General features: G+C 38.8%; 1 protein-coding gene across 6 annotated transcripts in view; it reads left to right on the top strand.

Moving 5' to 3' along the window:
- Window positions 1–19,862, top strand: part of FRMPD1 (FERM and PDZ domain containing 1) — a 100,718-nt gene that overhangs the window by 49,546 nt on the left and 31,310 nt on the right. For 5 of the 6 annotated variants that reach the window (XM_072154925.1, XM_072154920.1, XM_072154921.1 and 2 more), the window contains 3 exons: window positions 12,442–12,546; window positions 13,076–13,233; window positions 17,535–17,637. In XM_072154925.1, coding sequence (XP_072011026.1) covers window positions 12,446–12,546; window positions 13,076–13,233; window positions 17,535–17,637 — 362 coding nt within the window. In that variant the 5' untranslated portion in view covers window positions 12,442–12,445. Of the gene's footprint in view, window positions 1–1,509; window positions 1,917–12,441; window positions 12,547–13,075; window positions 13,234–17,534; window positions 17,638–19,862 lie in introns of those variants that run through there. The other variant, XM_072154923.1, reaches the window with a different exon arrangement.

Genomic DNA, 19,862 nt, shown 5'->3' with positions numbered 1-19,862 from the left:
AGGATCATATCTTGGTTAATCCCTGAGCTGAGTGGTTTTGCTGAAAAAACAATTATAACAGTCAGGCCCTTGAGAAAACTGGGACAGCATGGCTTCCAAGATAAACACATTACACACGGGAGCTTGGAATTACAAATGGCGCTTAGTCATGCATGACTAAGCAACCTGAGCTGGATCACTCATAGACAGCAGATGGGAGAAGTGATTGCATCATCTTCTCCTGCAGAGAAAAACTCTCTTGCTACGAGAAGCGCGGAAGCAAGTGCTGGAGCAGCCATAGAAGGGGCAGAGCTTTGTTATCATAATGTTATATCTCCACTCAGTACAGGGATTAACAAAGTTATGATACTGCATCAGTGTAGCTAAAGCAGTCTCAAGGTATGTTTGCTTCATAATGCATCAAATGGTAGGTTTCCTTTAAGGAACACCTGTTATGGCAATTTGGGAGACTAAACCACACACAGGTCTTAAAGGACAAAATCGCCCCTTAGATAGTCCCTCTGTGCCCACTATTAAAAATAAAACATTTAAACTTTAACTTTGACTATGTGAATGGAAGGTCTTCCATTCTCCATAGAGATCAATATAAATAAAGGTAGATTTTGTTACTCTGCTGCACTAGTTTATCTGTTATAAATAAAGACAAAAATAAAGCTGCTGAATGCATTTGTGAATTTGTTCTCAAACTGTAAGCAAACACAGCTCCATTCATTTCTATAGAGCTGAGCTGCAATACCTGTCATGTGTGACACTGTTTTTGGAAGAGAGCAGCCATGTTTTTGAACCTCGGGAGAACCCCTTTAACCTCTTTAACCTCTGCGTTCGATATATTAGACGCTGCACACTGTAACTTAGCGCAGCATCCCATATATCGAACACAAAGCTGATGCCGGCTCAGTTCCAGATCGGAATACACTGGGTGTCAGCTGTAACTAACAGCTGTTATCCCAGTGTAACACCCACATTCGCAGTGGGCTCCATTGCAGGTGTTTAACCCCTTAAATGCCACTGCAGCATTAAACTGGACTGACATGGCAGCCCTGAGGTCCGAGCAGATCCCATCTGTGGATCTTAAAGGTGTAAGAGCCGAGAGCTAGGTCCAGAGGTTCAGTGGGTACAACGCTTCAAATTCTCTGGATAATGTTTACTTAGTATCAAAAGGAAGTGAGACCTGGGGAAATATGCAACAATGTATACAAAAACAGAAAGGAATTACAGAGAAATATTGAACAGAGTATTACAACAAACACTTATACCCCTAGATCCCTATCTAGGGCACATTCACACTGCCGTTGCCCACTGTAGCTTACCACGCCGGGCACACGCCGGCACCGGGGAGAGGAGAAAGAGGTGGCGCTATAGGGATATATGGTTCATGGCGCCGTATGCCGAGAAAAGATAGGACATGTCCTATCTTTTCACAGCTATGGAACAGTACGGCGCCGCTGTGTGAATTAGGCCTTACTTGAAGTGGTCATAAGTCTTTTAAGAATGCTTCTTTTTCTTGCTCGGTCCCTTGTTGGAGTGCATCCTATGTATTGCGCAATACTATTTGTAATCCACGGGTAATTGCTGTCTTCTCCTTAGATCACAGATGTAGGCCTGAATCCAGCTCTCCACTTAAGTCAACTTCTACAGTGATAAGGTGTCAGTGCAACAGTTCCTTATGTAAGTTATGTATCACTACCTGGTCTCCATGGATGCGACTAGTCCTTGAGGTCTTGTTTCAAGTAGTCTCTCTGCCTAGAAGACTTCTCCTGCAATTATCTCAGCTCAGACCTTGATCGAGCTCACACCCCTCTGCACCTGCCTAGCACAGCAAGCGCTATTCTTCTAAGTGACTCTCCTTCAATAACACCTGACTTCCTGTTGAGTGATGATGCAATATTTTATCTTCAATGAAGAACCTCAAAACTGTAAGTCCAGCACACTGCCTTGTAGGAGTCCAAAATGTCCCAGTAATTATCTACAATAAGGCTACATTCACACTGCCGCATGGGGGGCGTATATACAGCCAACGTATATACGGCTGATATACGTCCCACATAGACGGCAATGGGTGCACGTGTGACACTGTACTGCTCCGTACCCCGTGAAAAGATAGGACATGTCTTATCTTTTCACGGCATAAGGCGCCGTGCGCCATCTATCCCTATGGAGAGGGGCGGGGGTGAGCAGCGCTCTCCTCCTCCCCTCCCCGCACGTTGCCGTGTGCCCGCTGTGCTATGGTACGGCGGCCAACTGCAATGTGAATCCAGCCTAAGGGCGGTCCGCGGTCCAATCGCATCGGCGTTTCTCTATGTTTCTATTGAAAACGCCGATGCGATTGGACCGCGGACCGCCCGGTGGGCGCGGTTTGGTCTGCGTCTGCGTTTGCAAACGCAACGTGGGACCGCGCCCTAAGACTTTATAACTCAGAACAATATTTACATTTATATACATTAATACATATACTGTACTTATAGCAGTTTGTTACTTTGCTGACATCCACTGACCAAAGTTGGTTACTACAGATGTATTGCTATGCAACCTTACAAAGGCACAGAGGCTCATTTACTAAGGGTTGTGCGGCTCACTTTCGTCGGACTGTGCAGCTTTTTCAGGGATTACACGGCTTGGATAGGTATTAAAGAAGTTTGTATGCTGGGACTTTGGCGCACGTGGTCCTTTTTGGGCGCAGGTGCACTGGCTTCAATTTAGGGGGCGCGGCAATCGGACTGAGCGTGGGATTTAACTTTCAAATTGTGTCGCAAGCCCTAGAATAGCCCTAGCTGCAGGGCGCTCCTTCCATTCTGCACCCCATAAAACAGGTAATGGCCACATGTGGGGGGTCTCTGTACTCGGGAGAAATTGCATAACAAATTCTAAGATGGGTTTTATCTTTTGGAAATGTGTAAATTTTAGGGCTAAATAAATGTATTACCAACAAAATTTGACCATTCAAAATTTCACCTCCATTTTGATGTAATTACTATGAAGATCTCAAGAGGTTAACACACTTCCAAAAAGTAGTTTCTAATAGGTTGAGGGCTGCAGATTTGAAAATGGGTTGATATATCGGGGGGTTTTAATGTTATATATTTAAAATTTCATTGAAAACAGCATTTATCACCAAAATAGTCAATTCTGAAAATACAGAAAACCGATATTAAATTTGTAAGCCGCGTGACATCAAAATAAATTATCCAGACATTTCAAAAATTATGAAAATGTAAAGTAGACATATGGGAAATGTTATTCGGCAACTTATTTAGGTGGTAAATCTATCTGCCTGAAAACGCAATGGTTACATATTTTAAAAAGGCAAATTTATCAAAAAATTCTGCAGTTTTTGTTTTTCTTTAAATAAATGCAAAATTTATCAGCCAAAATTTACCACTAAAATGAAGTACTACATGTGGGGAAAAAACAATCTCATCATCGCTTTAAGTCAGAATCCAAAAAATGGGACTGAGCCTTAAGCTGTAAAATGGCTGCATCACTAAGGGGTTAAGAAGGCAATGGATACCAAGGGGAGCTTTTTTCCCTTGTTGATGGCATGATGACTAGTGTGTTCTCCAGTCCAACCACTGCAAAAGGCAGGGAGGGTAAATTCAAACATAAAACATAGGGGGTCATTTACTAAGGGTCCGATTCGCACATTTTTGTCGTGTTTCCCGTATTTTTCCGATATGCGCACTCTTTTTTTCCTGAATTGCCCCGAAATTTTGGCGCACGTGATTGGATTTCGGCGCACTCGATTGCATCCGACGGAAAACGAGGGGCGTGGCCGTCAGAAAACCTGACAGATTCGGAAAAACTGCGGTATTTGAAAAAAAAAAAAAAGGGTCACTTGACATGGAGTTACCTGTACCAAGAAATAGAAAGTGAACTCCGGTGAACTTCAGCGGACCTCGGCACAGCAGCAACACCTAGTGGATATCGGTGCACGGACCTTAGTGAATCCCGTCCGACCCGAATCAGCGCCGGAGAACCCGCCGCTGGATCGCGACTGGACCGGGTAAGTAAATCTGCCCCATAATGTTAAAGTATCTACATTACATGTATGAAAACATGACATTTACATAGTGTAAGCGCTAATATCGCATTTATGTCACATTTGCTTTTTACATGGCATTTGCATAGTGTTTATGTGCCATTAAAATTTCATTTATGCTTATTTGGTGTTTGCTTTTGTCATGTTTACGTCACATTTTTGCATTGTTTACGCTTACACAGTGTTTGCGGCACATTTAAACCTAGCTGCGTTTGCAACATTTTTACACTTTTCAGCGTTTGCGGCATGTTTACACTTTTGTAAGCACGTTTGCAGCACGTTTATGCTTACACGACATCTGCGGTATGTTTACAGTTGTGCGTAACGCTGGTTTGCATCACATTTACACTTACGCTGCGTTATCTTTACGCTTACGTGACATTTGCGGCACTTTTACGCAGAGCTTGCATTACCCTTACGCGGTGTTTGCTTCACGTTTACCCTTACCCAGCGTTTGTGTTTGCACTGCGTTTACGTTGCATCTGCGTCACATTTGAAATTACAACTCACTACTGACAGTATGAGAAAGATTTGCATAACCCACACCTCCAACCCCAGCTCCTCCTCTCTGACTAAACACAGATTATAATTGTCAGATTTTGGGACTAATAAATCAGCAACCACGGGGGCTAGAAGGAAAATTCAAAGTGTCTGTGAATCTGTGAAGCAGCCTCTGTGTAGCAGATATGCTAATCACCATATAAGTGAGGTAGGGAAAGGTCCGCTTTAAGCTACTTTTAAAAAAAACTTTAGTGAGATGCTTTTTTGCTATAATTGTTTTTAAAATATGCACAGAAAAAAATGCAAGAATACACTGCCCCACATTTATTTGTGACTTTGCACTGAAAAGAAGGTGCAAACTGCTTGCACTTGCATTTATGAAGTGTCTGGTCCAGTCGTGGCTGCACTGTGTCCGTCACACCACAAATTTCGGCACACAAAAGGGGCTTTCCGGTGCAGAGTCAGGCCATGCACCACATTCATTAGTGTGACTCGACAGAATTGTGTCACACACTCTCTGTTAAAGTAGCACCAAAAAATTTATGGCGCATGCAGGGTGCACCAGATTAATGAAGACCTTGCGCCAGTATTCATTCTCTCATTTTATAACCCTTTGGAAATCATGCTGATGTAAGTGACTGATAGATTGTATTTACCTCAGACGGACCTGTAGTAGTGACTTTATTTTTTTTTATGTGCTGGGGTGGGCGCGGGTGGGCTGACTATATACTATGGGAGAGCTGGGTAAGTACCATGGGGCTGGCTAAATACTCTGGGGCTCTCTGGCTACAGACTATGGGGCTTGCTGACTAAAAACTATGGGGCAGGTTGGCTAAATACTACTGGACTGGCCGAAAAATTTGTGACTTTTTTTTAAAAAAAAGTAGCACATTTCACATCTGGATTCAGGGAACACTGCAGATAACTAGACAAAGGAGGACTTTGAAGGAAGACTGTTTTAGGCACAAAAAAGTCGCAAATGAGCACAAGCACCATGAAAAGACTCAAAGATTAAAGAAAAAAGCAAGCCAAAACTTTGGTACATGTGCCCTGTAGAGAATAGAATTTTAGGGAAAATTCTTCTATATTGTGAATTATAGACAGATTTAATATCTGCAACCTAGGGATGATGGTTTTGCTTAAGAGTCTGTAAAGAAATTGCTTTTTAACATTCTTCACAAGATCACCAGCGGTTTAATCTAACGTTAAGAAATGGTTAATGCCGTTCTAACTAAAACCTCATCATGAACTGGCATAATGAATGACCATCTGCTTCTGGATTCAGTGCATTATGGGAGTTTACATTTACCATCTACAGCACAAAAAGACACCTGCCCATATTTCAATAGCACACAGCAACAGTCATCTGCTTGTATGAGAGATGCAATTACAAATCAGGAGCATGTAAAGTTCTAGCTGCCAGTATTTAAAGGGAATGGCTCATATTTTCAACTTTGGTTTTATTTATTTGATGATGATAAGCCTGTAAAACAGAAAACATTTCTTTATTCTTATTTAATTACTGGAAGCACCTTTTTACAGTGAAACCTCTCAGAAGATGACCACCGAAAATAGCACTGAAAAGACGGATGACCGTCTATGGGAAGATGGCCAGTATGCAGGGCCGGTGCCAGCACTGGGCAGACTTGGGCAAGTGCCAGGGCCCAGAGCTGCTGTAAATAAGGAATTGATGGGGGTGAGGAGGGGCTGTATCTAATTAATTACCTCAGGTAATAACATCAGGTGTTTCTAATGTAGAAGCTGGTTGTGTGCGTATCACCTTTTACGTTGTGGATGGAAGGAATGTTGTTTATTTGTATTTCTGCAGCTCCCAGGCTCCAAAAGTACCAAACACCCTTGATGGGCTGGTAACATGTAATTTTAAGGAAATGGAAGGAAAAAAGGTAGGAGCTATAATGGGGTGCTAAAACCAAATTGCAAAATAATGATGGAGATTATTGATTTGGTGGTTTAAGGGGAAAATTTATTGGTTAAAGTCCTGGATGATGCCTGTGTGCTCCCTCACATGTGACCATGCAGCAGAGAGGTTGGGTTCCTAAATTCCTTGAATCATAGTCTTATCCAGGTGTGCAACTGCAAGTCCCTCATATACCAAGGCCCACTTTACCACCGGCATAGTGCAGGTTAGAACTCAAAGCAACTTCTGGAATGGGTATTCTTTTTGCTGCGTCGGAAGGACCCAATGGGGCACATTTACTTACCTGGTCCTGCGCAATCCCCGCTGTGCGTTGTCCGATGATCATGGACTCCGGTGCGATTCACGCAGATCGTGCATGTGTCGCTTTCCTGCTCAGATCCACCAGAGTTCACCATCTTCTTCCTGGTGCATGTAAGTGTATTGTCTTGCGACACAATTTGAATGTTAAATCCCGTGCTCAGTCCGAACCAGTTGGATCGTCCAACGGCATCCGATGTGCCAAAATCCGATCGCGTGCAACACAATCCCCTTCTAAATGCCTGTCCAGGCGGCGCGATTTACCCTTAGTAAATAAGCCTCAATATGTTTAGAGAGCTAAGTCACTTTTTTTTCTCTGGAACGAGGTCATTGTCATATACTCCAGTAGGATGCCCGTGAATATTTAGTTAACCCCTTAACTACCAGGCCCTTTTTCATTTTAGTGTTTTCATTTTTTACTCCCAATCTTCAAAAATCCATAACTTACGGTATTTATTTTTCCATCTAAACAGCTGTGTGAGAGCTTGTTTTCTGCGTAACAAATTGCACTTCATGGTGAAGGTATTTAGTATTCCATGCCATGTACTAGGAAGCGATAAAAAATTCCGAAGGCAGTGAAATTGATGAAAAAATGCATTTGCGCCGTTTGAATTTTACGGCTTTCAGTGTGCACCCCAAATGACATGTCTACTTTATTCTTTGGGTTGGTATGATCACAGAGATACCATTTCCAAAAATTAAAACCTCCTGAATATTGCAGAGTTTTATCATGAACAAGCAATCAAAAAGTAAAGTTTTTCAATAAAAAATAAAGTAATAAATCAATAAAAATGTTCATAAGCCCCATAAAATCTAAAGAGAAATATAACGCTAAAAAAAGTCTAAATCATAACACAAACCCCACATATATAGTATCACCACGTCCTTAACAATCTGTAGAATAAAATTAAATAATTATTGAACCTGTACGATGAAGGCCGTAAAAAAAAACTTTTAAAACCCTTGAAAAATTATGATTTTTACCTATTAAATACCACAAAAAATGCAATAAAAAGTGATCAACAAAACATATGTACTCCAGAATGATACAGTTGCAAAGTACATGTCCCGCAAAAAACAAGTTATCACCCAGCTCTGTAGCCAAAAAATAAAATTGTTATGCCACTTGGAAGACGGCAATGCAAAAATCATAGATTTTCCCCACATTAGGGTTTTATTTGAAAAATTTAGTAAAACATAAGAAAAAATATTGAAGTATGGTATCCCCGTAATCGTATCAACCCATAGAATAAAGATAACATGATTATTAGTCTATACGGTGAACATGAAAAAAAAATGATGCTTTTCTACACCTGACCTCATAAAAAGTTCCTAAATTTTCAACAAACGGGGATACCAACCCCAAAATGGTAATACTGGAAAAAGCATCTTGTCCCACAAAAAAATTGCTCTCACCTGGCCCCAATAATGAAAAAGCGAAAATTTTATAGCCTGCAAAATGGGCCAATGAGGAAACTAAAATCCTGGCAGCTGCAGGTCCCTCCTTCCCTTCTGCGCCTCGCCGTGCGCCCATAAAAAAGTCACGGCCACATGTGGGGGGTCTCTGTACTCGGGAGAAATTGCATAACAAATTGTATGGTGGATTTTCTCTTTTGGAAATGTGTAAATTTTAGGGCTAAATGAACTAATAACCGACAAAATTTGACCATTCTAAATATCACCTCCATTTTGATTCAATTACTATGAAGATCTCAAAAGGTTAACAATCTTCCTAAAATCTAAAAGTTTGTGGGGTGTAGATTTGAAAATGTATTGTTTATATAGGGGATTTTGATTCATTCAAAGCAGTATTTATCCCCAAAAGAGTCAATTCTGAAAACATGGAAATTCGATATTCTATTTGTAAGCCGCGTGCCATCAAAATAAATTATCCAGACATTTCAAAAATTATGAAAATGTAAAGTAGACATATGGGAAATGTTATTCAGCAACTTATTTAGGTGGTAAATCTATCTGCCTGAAAACGCAATGATTTTGAATTTCGAAAATGGCAAATTTTTCAAAAAAATCATAATTTTTTCTTTTTTTGTAAATAAATGTAAAACTTATCAGCCAACATTTACCACTAAAATGAAGTGGGGAAAAAACAATCTCATCATCGCTTTGATAAGTAACAGTGTTCAAAGTTATAACCATATAAAGCGACGCATGTCAGAATCCAAAAATTGGGACTGAGCCTTAAGCTGTAAAATGGCTGCGTGCTTAACCCCTTAACGCTCTGCGCCGTAGCTCTACGGCACAGAGGTATAAGGAGTGTATGAAGAGGGCTCACGGGCTGAGTCCTCTTCATACAAAGGGGGGGGGTTTGCATTTTGCAGAAAACCCCCACCGCTAATAACCGCGGTCGGTGCTTGCACCGATCGCGGCTACTAACCCTGTCATTGCCGCCGGCAAAGTCGGCGGCGTTTAAAAAACGGCGGTGCGCGGACACCGACATCTTTTTTACGATTGCCGCTCCCCCGAACGTCATCGGGGGGTGGCGATCGGCTGCCATGGTAGCCTCGGGTCTTCTTTTGACACGAGGCTACATGGTTTCTGCAGATTCGTTACAATGAGCCAGTGGCTCATTGTAATGAACGATCTGCAAAAATGCCATGTATTGCAATACAGAAGTATTGCAGTATATGGTAGGAGCGATCTGACCATCTAGGGTTAATGTACCCTAGATGGCCTAAGAAATAGTGGAAAAAAAAAGAAAAAAAAAGTTCATAAAAAAATTAATAAAATATTAAAAATTCAAATCACCCCCCTTTCCCTAAAACCGATATAAAACATAATAAACAGTAAAAATCACAAACATATTAGGTATTGCCGCGTCCCAAAATGCCCGATCTATCAAAATATAAAAACAGTTACACCCGACGGTGACCTCCGAGGCGGGAAATGTCTCCCAAATGTCCGAAATGCGACTTTTACACCTTTTTACATCACATATAAAATGAAATAAAAAATGATCAAAATGTCGCACAGACCTCAAAATGGTAGCAATGAAAACATCGCCTCATTTCGCAAAAAATGACACCTCACACAGCTCCGTGCACCAAAGTATGAAAAAGTTATTAGCATCAGAAGATGGCAAAAAATTTTTTTCTTTTTTGTACACATTCGTTTAATTTTTGAAAATGTACTAAAACACAATAAAACCTATATAAATTTGGTATCACCGCGATCGCACCGAACCAAAGCATAAAACTGAAGTGTTATTTTGAGTGCACAGGCAAAGTCGAAAAAACTGAGCACACAAGAACGTGACGTTTTTTTTTCAATTTTTCCACATTTGGAATTTTTTTTCAGCTTCGCAGTACACAGCATGTTAAAATAAATAACATTACGGGAAAGTAAAATTTGTTACGCACAAAATAAGCCCTCACACAGGTCTGTACACGTAAAAATGAAAAAGTTATGGATTTTTGAAGTTGGAGAGCGAGAAATGAGCGGAAAAACCCTACGTCCTTAAGGGGTTTTCCCACGAGCAAAGGTTAGGCCCTATCCACGTGATGTGGCCTAACTTGCTGATCAGTGGGGGACTCAGTGCTGAGAACCCCACAGATCACGAAAACGATGAGTCTGATCGGGTCCTACGTACTTCTGTCAGACTCCTCGTCGCTCTGTCAGATTAATGGAGCAGACGGTCTTGCTGTGACTGACAGGGTCACCCCATTCACCTTCATCTGGACAAACTGTTTTCACATTGAAGTGCGCTCTGATTCCGTTGCATGTTTTTTCTCTGTTTTACTTCCTTTTTGTCTTCGCATCCACAAAACAAACTGAAGATTTAACACTGCTTAGAAAACAGGAAAGGAAATTTGCATCAGTTTTCAAATTTACACTAATAACTTGCATAACTTGAAAATGTTCTCTAATTGTGATCAGTGTTTGTTTACAATTATGTCATTTACACATATATATATATATATATATATATATATATATATATATATATATAATTTATTAAATAAGCTTAAAATACTGCTATTTTACTAATGTTAGTATATAATCATACATACACAATGACCTTGACATTTAGGAAATTGTCTATTGTTCTCTACTTTTCTCTATATTTGTTTGAGAGCCCAAATTCAAATTGTAAACCAAAAATGTTCTTATTCTGCACTTCTACTACATCTCCAACTGTTGCTACTTCCATATTTACCCAGAACTTCTTACCATTGCAATTTTGGAGGTCCCCCTCCAGCACTTATTTTCCAAATAGGCGTATACATTAATACACCTTCTACTCCTTCTATCGGCTTAGTTCTATCCAAACCTTTTAAAGTGTCCTGACACTTGCTACTGCCCTGAACAATTGAAATATGTATAGGTGTCTGCAATTAAGGTTTATTGTTAATCCTGGTTCTTATGACAACCCAACATTTTTAAAATCCAATTATTAACCCAGGGACTGCCTGTAGTTGGGATTGCTGCTGCTTCTGACATACAAAGGATTTGTTAAAAAATCTGTTAAAATTACACATCTTATCTTTATTTAGCATGACATTACAGTCATAAAGATACAGATTTTTTATGATTTTTGTTGTGTGTTAAAACATCTTAATCTTTGGAAAAAAATCTTCTGTATGGCTATATTTAAATACCTGCAACGTTTATGCTTTTGTGTAAGAAAATGTGGGTTTTTGTGGGGCAAGTTTAAATTGATAACTTTTTGAGAAATGTTTCACCTTTTAATTACTGATTTTATTCTTGGCAAACAACAGTGATTTATGTATATACATATGTTGTACAAGAAGGGTTATGTAGGTTTGTTCTTAAGTTGAATTTTTATGTAAGTTGGAACTGATATATTTTATAATTGTAATTCCAGACAAAAGTTTGTTTGTGACAATTGGACAAACTTTTGTGTGGTCATGGAATGCCTTTTCTGAGCATTTGCATTACAATACAATTGTGTTTTAAACCTACCTGGATGCATAAAAAAAAAAAAAGTGTATTTTCTGTGCTGCCCAATCACTCCTCAGCTCTCCACCCCTCCTCCTGTACAGCTCCTCCCTCCCCTACTGATGTCGGCTCACCAGGCTGTGAGCTCTTTCCCTGTGTGAGTGAAGGGGTAGGAGGGAGGGAGTTGTACAGGAACAGATAGGTGAGGGCTGAGAGCTGAAATGTGATTGTGGAGCACAGAAAAGTCACATGTTTTTTCATTCCAATTGTTCTATCTGACCATGCTGTTTCTCTGTTACGTGTTATTTTGTTTGTATATGTACCCCCAGATCTGTAAAGTGCTATGGAATATGAGGGGGCTATATAAATAAAGATTCATTATGGTTATTAGTAGTATTTGGGGCATCTTAAAAGGAGACAATAAGGGTGCTTCTCTACTGTAAAAGAAATTATGGTAAACAGGTAAAAAGAAAATATTGCTGGCCACTGGACCTTGATTTGACATTCTGACTTTAACACCCTAAATATCTACTTAATTTCTAGAGATTGCTAACAAAATGTCCATGGCTTCTCATCCAAGAGGAGACATCTTAAAATAAACCTTGAGCAGACTGTCTGTCTTTACACCAAAATAGCTTTCAGCATAGGCTTATGGCTGATACCTTCTTTTTATCTGTTAGTAAAGATAGAGACAGATTCATTATATTCCATCTTATTCTTTCTTTTATTTATTTATTTAATATTTGTTCAGGTAAATGGAGGATCCAGAGGCTCATCTATTCCAGACACGCAAAGGACATAGAATAGAACAGATGGTAGTGAGATGGCTACGTCGGTCACGTGACAGTTCATCCCGGTAGGCTGAGTTGTATCTAGTTTTTACACTAACTCACTTTAAAGTAATTTTTCTCTACATTTGTGATGTGTGACACACACACCTCTTAAAGAGGTTGTGCAACTATGAACAATGTTTAAGAGACTTGATCCAATGCTTACCTGGTCCCTTACCAGTCTTTACATCATGGCCCATATCACTATGGAATTGTGATCCCATAACCAGTAGCAGCAAGTCCAGTCCTTGCTGTCATAATTGCAAAAAATCTTTTTTGGCATAAACTAGGCCAACAAATACGATATGCACAATTAGACTATTAATCAATGTTGAACTACGGCAGATTTATCTTTGAGCATCATTCAGCATTGTAATAAATCTGGTGCAGCATAAGACTGTCTAGTCTAATTGAGACCTTTTGAAAAATCTCTCCCATTGCCTTGGAGTCAACATATACCACTAATATTACTAGGACTGTACACTTATATTAACACCTCTAAATTATTATCTACACATGAATAATATTATTTATTTTCTGATCTTGTTTTGAAAGTGGAAGAACCTCAACTGGGGATAGTCCATCAATTGGTCCAAACCAATATCTATGTTCACTAAAGATAACATTAGACATTAAGAAAGATCTGCACCTTGGCAGCTATGGTTTTGACATATCTCCCAACCTGCCTCTTACTGTCACAGCTGTTACTGCAGGTAAGTGGCCATTGACTAAAAAACATACAATGTATTTTTGGTAAGTTAATTGCATATAATATAATATATATTTGCATGACATTATATATAAATAAAAGTGCTTAACCCCTTAATGACCGCCGTATCGGCTTTTTACGGCGGTCATTAAGGGTACTTCTGATGCATACGCCTTTCTACGGCGGCGCGTCAGAAGAAGATTTCGGGACATCGGGTCCTGCAAGTGCCGGTGTCTGGCTGTGATCTTACAGCCCAGACCCGGCACTTACCGGGGGATCCGATCCCTCCTGCCTCAGCCCTGGGTTCCGACGAGTAACCCGAGGCTGTCGGTTCCTCTCTGTGCCGGGTTCCGCCTCCTGGCAGGACCCGGCTGTTTGTAACTGAGCATGCTCAGCATGCTCAGTTACTAACACTATACACTGCAATGCCAGTGTATTGCAGTGTAAGGGCTTGAACAAGCGATCAGATGATCGCTTGATCAAGCCAAGAAGTAGAAAATGTAAAAAAGTAAAAACAAAAGATTTAATAATTTTAGAATATAATTAAATAAATAAATAAAATAAGAGTCCCATAATCTCCCCAGTTACACATAAAAGGCAAATAAAGTATATAAAACACAAAAACACGTACATATTTGGTATCACCGCGTCCGTATCAATCTGTACAATAAATCTAAATTAATATTGAACCTGCTCGGTGAACGACGTAAAAAAAAAAACTTACTGTAATATACAATTTTTCATCAAACACTAAACACTAAAAATGTTCTAAAAAGTGATCAAAAAAAGTTTCGTTCCCTAATATGATACGACTGTAAAGAACAACTCTTTTCGCAAAAAATAAGCCCTCAACCAGATCTGACAACCGAAAAATACAGAAGTTATGGCCCTAAAAATTTGTCAATAGTAAAAACAATGCGATTTTCTCCAATATTGGTTTTGCTCAGGAAAATTGAGCAAAGATAAGAAAATATATAAATGAGGTATCACCGCAATTGTAGTGAACCAGAGAATAAAGATAAAATATTATTTTTACATTACTGTGAGCGGGGGGAAAAAAATGCTAAAAATCCAAAATAAAAATTGATGCTTTTGTTTGTGTCCCCCTTGAAATTGTTAATAAAATCTCATGAATAAGCTTTAGACTCCCAAAGTGAATTATATATACATTGTATATCATCCCGTAAATAATAAGCCTCATATGTTTGCATTACCAAAAAAAATGCTAATTTATACGTTGTACAATGTGACAATGCAAATCTGCTGTGAAGGGCACCTCCATTAATTCTATGCCCGGCCGTGCGCCCATACAGCAGTTTCCCACCACATATGGGGTATCGCTACACTCGGGAGGAATTGGGCATCAAATGTTGCAGTGCGTTTCATCATTTAATTTATTCTGAAACTGTCAGTTTTGGCCTAAATGAATGTATTTTCCCAAAAAATTCCATAGTTTCTAAATCGCAGGTCCATATTGTTTACCCATTTGAAACACTTAAAGGGTTAATAGACTTAATAGAAGTTGTTTTACATACGTTGATGGGTCACGTTTCTATAGTGAGGTAATTTATGGGCTTTTACTATTTAGGCATTTCAAAGTCACTTGGAAGCTGAGTTGTCCCTTAAAATGTGAGTTTTGGCAATTTTCATGAAAATGAGAAAAATGGCACCTAAAGTTCTGCACCTCATAACAGCCTAGAAAAATGAGAGGATGCATAAAATATCATCCCAACATAAAGCAGATATTCCATAAATGTTAATTATCAAGCTTTTTGGGTAGTTTTACTTCCTGCCTGGAAAGCAGAACATTTCAAACTTGGAAAATGAAGAATTTTTACAAACTTTCGCCAAATTTTCACTTTTTTTTCAGAACGAAACGCAAAACTTATCACTTAAATTTTGTAACTAACACGAAGTACAATGTATCACGAGAAAACAGTCTCAAAATCACCTGGATATGTTAAAGCGTTCCGAAGTTATAACCAATTATCGTGAGACATGTCAGATTTGAAAAATCAAGTCTGGTCATTAAGCTGAAAACTAGTGTCGGTGATGAGGGGTTAAAGGGGGAGAACCCCTTTAAGATTCACACGTCTATGAAGTCCACTTTTCACAAGATATGTTTGTATATCAGTCCTATTTAACCTCTCAATGCTGGGGCTGGAAAAGGTGTTCATGACTGGAATTTTTAGCGGATTTGATGAAGATATTTTTACTGCGTTTGTTTCATAACACATAGGACTAGTTAAAATTGAACGGTTATGAAACGGGTTAAAGCATATCCCTATTCATTTATATTGTTATTTCCTTTTTCAGAATGTCAGTCTTTTTCATTTAATTACCCTGGTATTTCCGCCTCTTTTTTGTGTTATCTGACATTTGGGACTGTGTTCCTGTTTGGCTAATTGGTTTCTACTAAATAAAGAATTATTTAAAAAAAATACTGTTGTTAAAGATGTTTTCTTTTAATTTTTTAACTTTGTACCACCATGATCATTTAAAATGAAATCCCTATTATGTTATGCTTGTTTGACATACAATGCATAGTTTGGGGTAAATGGCCAATGTTTTATATAGTGTAGGCAAGGCAAAAGCTTGGTTTATAGAGGTAGCAGTACTGTCACTTTGTCTATTCACTTCTTATTGCTACTTTAGCACTATGTAGTGAGGAAAGGAAAAAGTCAGAAGCAGTAATAAACCGCTTTGACCTTCTTTCTAAGTCTTCGGCTGCATGAGCAGGAAAAAAGACATCACTGCAGACTAGGTACCCGCACTGCCCACTGTGGGTGTTCAGGATCAAGTAATGTGAATTTGAACTGTTGACACTAATGCTTTATTTGCAGTGTGAATTTTTGTACCCATCCTTTCAAGAGACATAACTTTTTATTTTTCTATTTGCAGAGCAGTATGAAGGCTTGTTTTTTGCGTAAAAAAATTTACTTCCTAGTGTATTTAATATTCAATGCAATGTACGGGAAAGCTGGAATAAAGATCCAAATTAGTAATGGAAAAGCACATTTGCGCTATATTCTGGTGGGCTCTAATTTTATGGCTTTCACTGTCGCTCCAAATGACACTCACTTTTATTTTTTGGGTTGGAATGGTCACAAACATACCAAATGTGTATTTATTATGTTTTCATTCATTTAAAAAAATTGTTATCTTTTGTACAAAAAATATATTTGTTTTGCCATTTTTGACACCAATACCTTTATCATTACATGGCTTATTGACCTGTGGTGTCATTTTTTGCAGGATTCATGCAACCAATTTGTGGACTGTATGATCTTTTTTTTATAAAATAGTAAAAAAGTGGCAGTTTGCACATAATTATTCTGAGAGTCATAGCAGCGAATAATTTTTATTTTCTGATAAATCAGGCATAGATTTGGACTTGGGGAGGAGATACCTAACACATTGATGTTTGTTTATTTCTATTTTAGCTCTACGGAAAGGGGGTGATTTTAACTGTAGTTCTTTTCTTAGGCTCCCTAGGGTACTTAAACCCTAGGCGGTCTAATTACCACATATCGCAATACAACTGCATTGCAGTATATGGAGGATTTACTGCTTACATCTGGCAGACCGGAGTTTCATATCACCACCCCCCTACTGATGCTCTACTCACAGAGTTTAACACCTATGCATGGTGCCACCACCAATCATGGGTGTTAGCGGTGAATGTTTGCGTCACACATGCTTTCATTCTTAAAGGGGTTTTCCGGATCCAAAATATGAATGGCTTAACTACAGAATAGATGAATAATAAATTGGGATGCAACAATCAGCACTTTCATGATCAGTTGTTTTATATGACATATGGAGGTAAAAGAAGAAACCTCCATTCATAGTTTAGGGGCTGGCCCTGCTCACTGGTACCCACCGGACGGCAGTGTTTTCTTGCACCATTCCTAGTGTGCCGTAACCCCACCAATCACCTACAAGTGGCCTCGCCTGTGATTAGATCAAGGATAGCCAGAAACCCCCTTTAAATGTGCAAGCCATAGTTCAGATCTCTATATGCTGTGGGGGATGTATAACATGTACTCATAACACTTAACTCTGATTACAACTAAAGGAATTGGCACAAGAAAAAAATTGTTGTTCAATAAATTAATGCAAGTAATGTTTATATGTACAGTTAAAATCATGGTCTTATATTAGTATATCCAGTTATATAATAAATAGATTAATTAGATGCAGTATTTTTGTTTGCTAATGGGGATTAATGAGGTTACATTGACTGATTCTGTGCTAATACTATTGGACAATAGATTAATAAATGCTTCATTTATGTTTTTTGAGGCGGACCAGCTGAGGGGAAACTATTACCAGGTGATCAAATCTTTGCAATCAACAATGAAAATGTGGAAAACATCAATGTTCAGAAGGCAGCAGACATGGTCAGGTAATTTATTCTACATGCTGTCACTAGAGCTCGTGTAAGTGTGGAAGAGCAGAATTCTGGCAGGTAAACCCTGTTGTTTCCATTGGGTGAGCTCTTTGGGAATGCAGAAATGAAGCCACATATTGATGAACTTTTAGACAACATAGGTAATAGGTAAAGTTGTACAGTATGTGTCTACATCATTGTACATATACACGCTTCATTTCTGTCTATTATATTATCATTTTATCATTCAAAGCTACAAAGGGAGACTGTTTTAACTCACAGTGATTTATAGTGTCAGAATATTGAACTGCATCCTGTTCACATGCTGTGTACAACAAAAGTCGTCAGCATGTCAAGTATTGCACCAGATTAAGGAACAGATTTTATCATTTGAAATGGAAAAGTTAAAATCCTGGCCAGGATCTCGAGGTCTTGTGCGGTGAGCCCACGTCATGGGTGGGAGGGGGAATAGAAGGAGGCAGTGGGAGAGGGTTTGAGGTGAATAATAATGAGCAAGGAGATGAACGGAGCAAAGATTCAAATGAACAGGCGCCCGTTGCAATTTGAAAGAAGAAGCCCCCAGGACTATGAACCAGTAATCGGATATTACTAAAACTAAGTGACTTAGAGATATTGTAAAAACATGTGTGATAAGGACTTTTTTGTCTCTATTGGAACCTGTCACCTTTGAAAAAGAGTGCTCCGGTGACAGGTTCCCTTTAATAATGACACCCACCCTCTTTGGACAGCAGGGGTGGGGAGTTTCTCCTGGTCCTGCACAGGTCATAGGTGTAGATGGGATATAGACCCTAGGGACCTAGATTCTTTTCTTTACTATATAGATCTTCATAGTACTAAACAGAGCTGCTGTTGTCCAGTTCAGCTTTGCTAAAGACCTCAAAAACGTATTCACAGCAGAAAAAGTATTTTTAGCACTGAAGTGCTAGAAATCCTCAGTGGTCATAGACATACAAAATAACAAAACATACTATAATAAAAATCTATTTATCTAAATAAAGAACAAAAAAGAATTACCCATCACTGTAGTTGTCCTGTTTGCCCAGGACTAAACATATTGGGGCAGATTTATCAAGCTGTCTGAAAATCTGAATATTCCTAGTTGCCCATGGCAACCAATCACAGCTCCAATATTCATGAGCACTGCTTAAATGAAAGCTGAGCTGTAATTGGTTGCCATGGGCAACTAAGAATAATCTCACTTTCAGACAGCTTGATAAAATTGCCCCATTATGCATCATAATGACCATAACACAGTTCTTGTCTACACCAATAGTAGTCTATAGTCACCATTAGTCTATTCCAAGTCAGATGAGCTCGCAATTGCGTTTGATGTATTCTACTGCTTGATGTCTCACTGTCAATCTTGTAAATTGTTTAAATTTAACTAATTTTTCTATTTACTGAGTGAATCTCCTTGCATGTGTGCAATTATGAGATGTCATATTTTGTTGTATATGCCGTGTTATCTAAACTCTTAACCCCTTAAGGACACAGGGTTTTTTCGCTCATTTCTCACTCTTCACCTTCAAAAATCCACAAATTTTTCATTTTTCCATGTACAGAGCTGTGTGAGGGTTTATTTTGTGCGTAACAAATTTTAATTTCCCCAAATGTTATTTATTTTAACATCCCGTATACTGGGAAGCTGGAAAAAAATTTCAAATGTGGAAAAATTTAAAAAAACCTGCATGTGCGTCACGTTCTTGTGGGCTCAGTTTTTACGACTTTGACTCTGCGCTCCAAATAACAACTCTGCTTTATTCTTTGGTTCAGTACGATCGTGGTGATACCACATTTATACAGGTTTTAAAAAAATACATTTTCAAAAATTAAACAAATGTGTATGAAAAAGGGAAAAAAAATCTTCTGGCGCTAATAACTTTTTCATACTTTGGTGCACGGAGCTGTGTGATGTGTCAATTTTTTGTGAAATGAGACAACATTTTCATTGCTACCATTTTGAGGTCTGTGCGACATTTTGATCACTTTTTATTCTATTTTTTATGTGATGTAAAATAGTGTAAATTCGCATTTCGGACATTTGGGCGCCATTTCCCGGAGGTCACCGCCGGTTATAACCGTTTTTATATTTTGATAGATCGGGCATTTTGGGATGCGGCGATACCTAATGTGTTTGTGATTTTTACTGTTTATTATATTTTCTATCAGTTCTAGGGAAAGGGGGGTGATTTGAATTTTTAATATTTTATAAATTTTTA

The sequence above is a fragment of the Engystomops pustulosus genome, chromosome 1, assembly GCF_040894005.1.
Source record: "Engystomops pustulosus chromosome 1, aEngPut4.maternal, whole genome shotgun sequence".
Lineage (NCBI taxonomy): Eukaryota > Metazoa > Chordata > Amphibia > Anura > Leptodactylidae > Engystomops > Engystomops pustulosus.
This window is presented reverse-complemented; position numbering and strand designations above follow the sequence as displayed.